The sequence below is a fragment of the Priapulus caudatus genome, unplaced genomic scaffold (assembly GCF_000485595.1).
Source record: "Priapulus caudatus unplaced genomic scaffold, Priapulus_caudatus-5.0.1 Scaffold2038, whole genome shotgun sequence".
NCBI classification, from domain to species: Eukaryota; Metazoa; Priapulida; class Priapulimorpha; order Priapulimorphida; family Priapulidae; genus Priapulus; species Priapulus caudatus.
Window position 1 is genome coordinate 16,316 of NW_014579099.1, and position 6,828 is coordinate 23,143.

At 45.2% G+C, this 6,828-nt stretch overlaps 1 protein-coding gene across 1 annotated transcript in view; it reads left to right on the forward strand.

Moving 5' to 3' along the window:
• LOC106818121 (zinc finger protein 235-like) overlaps positions 1-2,945 on the forward strand; it is a 15,626-nt gene extending 12,681 nt beyond the window's left edge. Inside the window, exon 2 of the mRNA XM_014822840.1 lies at positions 1,706-2,945. Coding sequence (XP_014678326.1) covers positions 1,771-2,910 — 1,140 coding nt within the window. The 5' untranslated portion in view covers positions 1,706-1,770 and the 3' untranslated portion in view covers positions 2,911-2,945. The remainder of the gene's footprint in view (positions 1-1,705) is intronic.
• Positions 2,946-6,828: the final 3,883 nt, after the last annotated feature.

Genomic DNA, 6,828 nt, shown 5'->3' on the forward strand with positions numbered 1-6,828 from the left:
CTCATTTGTGTCCTTTTTTGTGGTGAGCTACAGTGTCATTGACACTCATTTAAAGCTACACATGTTTTTCCATAAAATAGGGGCAGGCTTCTATAATGTGATTAAAGCTGATTTGATCATTGAGAAGATTGTTTCTTTACAGTCATAGAGCCTCTGGGCTACCGCTGGCATTCGCCACCTTCACAGAATGTGATGAATAAATGCCTGTGGCAGTTTTATTACACTAAGTGTCGAACACAATTGGCAAATGATTTAGCTGCTCACTAAATTATGATTAAATAATGAAATAATCCAATTACCGCGTCATTTCATGAAATATTTTCGTCCACAATCTTTTCCCATATCTATGACCTGCTTATGCCTTACTAAGCACATATATGATTAAAAAAAAACAGTGGCAATAGATTTTCCTTGGTGGCTAAAAGATAACTTAGGTGGCTCAAGTCTTTGCTCAATCATTCAAAAATGCAGAGGGAGGCCTTGATCCTGGGCGGGCTAGGGTATTGGGTGCCCCTACTCAAGATTGTGTTGGGTCGAATTCACATGCAGATATTGTGCAACCTGAATTCATCTAGCATGTGAATTGTGCAATTGTAGATTATTGGGTTCAAAATTATATATCTGTGTATTATTATATAATATATATATATGTATAATTTATACATGTATATGCTTTACTGCTCAATAAAAGTCCACGCAAGATGAAAGTTTGCATTTTTTTCCATATGAATGAAAATAATTATATCCTACTTGGACATGCAAATGTTGATGGGCGATAATTTTAACGACCTTTATTTAAAAAATGTTAATCGCACACCCGTGTCAAAACACTAATTGACTATGACATATTTTGTTTTCGTATTTACAAGATCACGTATGAAATTAAATGTTCTGTAGCAATTTATTGGTACCTAGAATCCATGAAAATGCGTTACTGTATCCCCCGCGATGAAGTCGGCGGGGATACTATGGTTTCATGTCTGTCCAGCTGCCGCTACCGCAGACACTTTCCCTTCCGCTCTATAACTCGACCCTTCATTGACCTAGCGTGACCAAACTTGGTATACTTACACATCTTGGGGAGAAGGTGTGTCGCATACCAAAACTTGACCTTGACGTTGACCTTGATCATATTTCCCTTTTGTTCTATAACTCGGCCCCTAATTGGCCTAGCGCGACCAAACTTTGTATACTTACACATCTTGGGGAGAAGGTGTGTTGCGTACCAAAACCAGGTCGCTGCGACCTTTATTTGACCTTGACCTTAAAATTGATCATGTTTCCTTTTCACTCTTACACATCTGAGGCAGATGAGCTGTGTAACAAACCTTTGTCTTTGTGACTTATTTCACTTTACCTACCTTGAACTGCCATTTCTAGTTTTATAGCATATTCCTAAACAAAATTCCAGGCCATATTTTTCCCCAAACCCCCATCAGTGCCAGCGTGGCTCCAATAGGACATAGGTGTCACGGTGCCCAACGACTGAGGTCGATTATCATCATAATACTTGTAGGAAACATTGGCTTGCATAGGTGTGCAGTTGATGTTGGCATGCTCATGTGGATTAATGAACTAAAATTCGGAGGAGATGGTCAAAATCATTGCAAATCTCCATCGTATTGATATAGACAACCGTGTTCACAGTAAGAATGTCTGAAGCTGAAGGAAGTTGGTGATTAACGTTGATCTTTTTTCCCCGCAGAAAGTCGAACGACAGACGGGAGAACCTGCGCGGGGGAAGAAACTACTTAGCTTCCCACCCGCGTGATGGAGTTTTCCCACTTAGATGTGCCGCCTGCAGGAGGAGAGAAGCCGCATGCGTGTGATACGTGTGGACACAGATTCGCGCTAGAGAAGCATCTGCAGACCCACATGCTCATTCACACAGGAGAGAAACCCTATGTGTGTTATGTTTGCTCACATGCCAGCACTACCTCTGCTAATCTCAAGAGTCACATGCGCACACATGGAGAGAAACCCTACATGTGTGACATATGCAGTTACAGGTGCCGTCAACTAACCAGCCTTAAGGCACACGTGCGAACTCACACGGGAGAGAAATCCTTTGCGTGTGACACATGTGACTACAAATGTATGTCATCCAATAATCTCAAGAGACACAAGCGCAGTCATACAGGAGAGAAACCGTATGCGTGTGACACATGTGACTACAGGTGCACTCAACTATTCCATCTTAAGTCACACATACGAACTCACACAGGAGAGAAACCCTATGCGTGTGATACGTGTGATTATAGATGCTCTAATATGAATTGCCTCAAGGAACACAAGCGCATTCACACAGGAGAGAAACCCTATGCATGTGACACATGTGACTACAGGTGTCGTCACCTATCCAGTCTTAAGACACACATACGAACTCACACAGGAGAGAAGCTCTATGCATGTGACACATGTGACTACAGGTGCACTGAACTATCCAATCTTAAGACACACAAGCGAACTCACACAGGAGAGAAACCCTACGTGTGTGATATTTGTTCATATTCATATTCTCGCTTGAGTAGTCTGAAGGTGCACTTTCGAACACACTCAGGTGAAAAGCCCTATGCATGTGACAAATGCGAGTACAAATGTACGTCATCCAAATATCTTAAGCAACATAAGGGCATTCACACAGGAGAGAAGTCCTGTGCGTGTGATACGTGTGACTACAGATGCTCTGAAGTGGCTAAACTCAAGCGACACAAACGCATCCATACAGGAGAGAAACCCTATGCATGTGATACGTGTGATTATAGCTGCTCTGAAATGTCTTGCCTCAAGCAACACAAACGCATTCATACAGGAGAGAAACGCTATGCATGTGATATGTGTGACTACAGGTGCAATCAACCAGCAAATCTCAAGACACACAAGTTAACTCACATGGGAGGAAAGCCATAGACACGTGATAACACACTGCCAATGACATAGCTACTGCTTGCCACGTGAATATGGGATACATTTGCTCTCGCGATCGCTGCTATTCTCATATGTTGTTGTAACCCCCCCCCCCATTTTCTTTCATTTTCCATTGCTGATCAGTTCTCAGAAGTGCTTAGTGCGCTATAGATGTATAGATATAGCTGCCAGTTTTGTTTTTAACTTGATGTGCTTTAGGGAAGGCCAGCGCCCCATATGTATTGCATAGTTGACAAAGGAATGCCGACTAGAGTATGGCTTGTAAGTTCGTACTGTGTAAGCTTAGTCTAAAAAGGGAAGTGTAAAAATCTGTGTGAGTGTGTGTGTGTGTGTGTTGTGGTGTGTGTGTGTGTGTGTGTGTGCGTGCGTGCGTGCGTGCGTGCGTGCGTGAGTGTGTGTGTGTGTGTGTGTGGTATAAATACATATAATTGGTAATAATTATTAATTGAGTTGGTGTATTTACCTCCGCCCAACGGAGTTGGAGGAGGTTATGTTTTCGCTCTCGTGTGTTCGCGTTAGACTGTCCGTTTGCGTTAGACTGGTACTCGCTCCCACCTCGATTCCCCCATCGAGTAACTAAGCCGAGAGGTGGGACCGGGTACCAGTCTAGTTTTGTTCGTTCGCGCGATCGATATTCCAGTGCCAGCGCAGCGAGCCAGCTTGTAACACATAATATTATGCACTCCCTCAGTGCACTCTGCCTAGCTAAGTGACTCATAGATAAGTGTAAGGCTGGATTGGTAGGTCCATTAATATTCTCAGTAGTGTCATAATATAGATAATGTTCTACTATAGTGTTACTTTAGTACTATAGTTACTTTAGTATTGCTATTATGTTATACTACTACTAATATGTTATACTATCATCACACCTGATTATACATCAGACGTGTGTATACTACGCAAGTCAACATGTCGAAGACGCATGAAATAAAACCAAATACAATTTCTCAGTCACGGGTATGGATGATAAATAAATAAATAGTTCTGTTGTCGTGGCTTATTCCTGTGTTCGTGAGTCGTATGGCGTATGGCGTATGGCGTATGTCCTTGGCGGAGGTATGCACTCCGTAGTGCCTCTAGTTTCTGAATAGTATTGAGCAAACATACAACACGCTCGCACGCTCGTACTCACACGCACGCACGTAAGCAGGTATACTCACGCACGCACGCACGCACGCACGCACCCACGCACGTAAGCAGGTATACTCACACACGCACGTAAGCAGGTACGCACGCGCACACATACACGCACGTAAGCAGGTGTAGCGTTTTGTGGTCTTCCGCGCCAACCGATGGCGCCACCAGTCGACACATAGTGACTAGCTGTAACCTTAGGTAAGAACACTCACCTAGTATGTCCCGGATGCGTTGAAATGGCCGTATCGTCGCCACCCGGACTCCGCTAGCCACCAGAGCGCCTCAGTGCTACTGCGCTCACTCCGTAGTACCCAACCCAGCGTTCGTTCCGGCTCCGGTGCGATAGCGTGGTTAGTCAACAATGCCGGACGAGGGACGACACCACAAACATGACAATGGGGCACCCCACCCTGCTCTGCTGGCCTTACGTTACGTCTTATAATAAATGTCAACCCGGTGTATAAACAAAGGCTATACAGATATAAGCGTAGCCAGACAAAGGGCTAAATAACCGGCAGGCTCTCTACCGAACGGCCGCTCACAGCATAGGCCAGTTTCTATCCTACACGTGTAGAGTTGGCATTCCTCTCTCTACTATTTTAGGAGTCCATTTAATACTCTACTCACTGTATTATTTACTCACCCCACAACAACAGGACAATGCAACGGTGCCTATTCACCAACCGAAGCTCTTAACTATGGCTGACTCTCTGTGGGGTCTCACCCACAAGCCACGTCGAACACCGGTGACCGTACGTACTTTACCACCAGTACACGTACGCTAGCTGTCACCATACAGGCATACTCTCCAGGCTCCACACACAACTCAACCGGCCTCTCCACTCCATGCTCATACAGAGTGAACTAGCTATACATGCTGCGAGGCCTACCTCACTCGACTCCCGAGACGAACTCGAGTGTTACCTCTCTCAACTCCCGAGACGAACTCAGCTGTCACTCCAGTCTCACACACAGTGTCAGCTGTTCATTTTTCCCGAGCCACTCTCCGCCGCTAGAGGGGGTTGCTAACCCACCCAACATGGCTGCCCCCATGTAGGGACGGGAATCACTTTCCTTCGGGCGTAGATGGAGGGTGCCGCTACGTGGCAGCACTAGTGTTAAGATTAGGGTTAGGGTTCGGATTAAGGGTTAGCGAAATAAGGGTATAATAATATGATAATATAAGGAAATAAGTGTACGAAGTGACTAGTGCTGCCACGTAGCGGCACCCTCCATCTACGCCCGGGGGAAAGTGACACCCATGTAGGGACTCGACTATCCACATCTTTCAATTGGTGAGCAGGCAAAACAGCACGAAAACGCACTAATAGACACCAGACATGACAAATAATTATACAATCGCAAATACAAAACATTTACCCATACCCTGCCTGTGGTTCCCAGTGAGCTACCTCACAATTACCTAGCTGGGAACCGTGGTGACTGGTGCCACCACCACACAGGTATACTCACTCACGCACGTAAGCAGGTATACGCACGCATGCACGCACGTAAGCAGGTATACTCACACACGCACGTAAGCAGGTATACTCAAGCATGCACACACGCACGTAAGCAGGTATACTCACGCATGCACGCACGCACGTAAGCAGGTATACTCACGCATGCACGCACGTAAGCAGGTATACTCACACACGCATGTAAGCAGGTATACTCACACACGCACGTAAGCAGGTATACTCACACACGTATGTAAGCAGGTATACTCACACACGTATGTAAGCAGATACTCACACATGCACACACGCACGCATGCATGCATGCACGCGCGCACGTAAGCAGGTATACTCACACACGCACGTAAGCAGGTATACTCACGCATGCACGCACACATGCACGCTTGCACGCACGCGCGCACGTAAGCAGGTATACTCACGCATGCATGCACGCACGCACGTAAGCAGGTATACTCACGCACGCACACACGCACGTAAGCAGGTATACTCACGCACGTACGGATGCGCGCACGCACGTAAGCAGGTATACTCACGCATGCACGCACGCACGTAAACAGGTATACTCAAGCATGCACACAAGCACGTAAGCAGGTATACTCACGCATTCACACACGCACGCACGCACGCACGCACAGCCATCGCAGCAGAACCTCTAAATCTGTCATTAATCTGAACGAAATATATGATGAAGAAACTCGAATATTAATTAACAAAATTTAGGATAGGCCAGCCTACTGTTAGGGTTACGGACGGGTAACACTGTAAAGGGCATTGCTACACAACTGCTCATCAAATTCAATCAAACTCATATCCATTACATAAGGGAGATGTCTCTCTACGCTCTCGATGAAATTTGTCATCTGAGCGAAATACATGACGAAGAAACTCGAATACTAATTAACCAAATTTAGCAAATTAATTACAGCACGCAATCTTTTAAGACTGCATTCACAATCAAAAATCATGAACAATTCACAAGTAAAATACACGTACGGCTATTGCGATCTAAAATACATGCAGTGGCGTAGCCAGTATGTAGCACTGTAGGCCCGGGCCTACACTTTTTTTGGCCAAGTTATCTTTTTTTTAAAACACCCATAATTCAAATCCATAAGCTTGCTGGACGAGTTTAAGAGTCTAGACAGGAAAAACTATTGAAATGAACGTAGCAAGAATATGGCTAAATTAGGTGACATATTCTTCTGTCATCTAAGCTGTCATTTCTATTGCGTCCCGTTTCATTCAACCCTCTACCCGCCGAAAAATACTAGGATCCGATCTT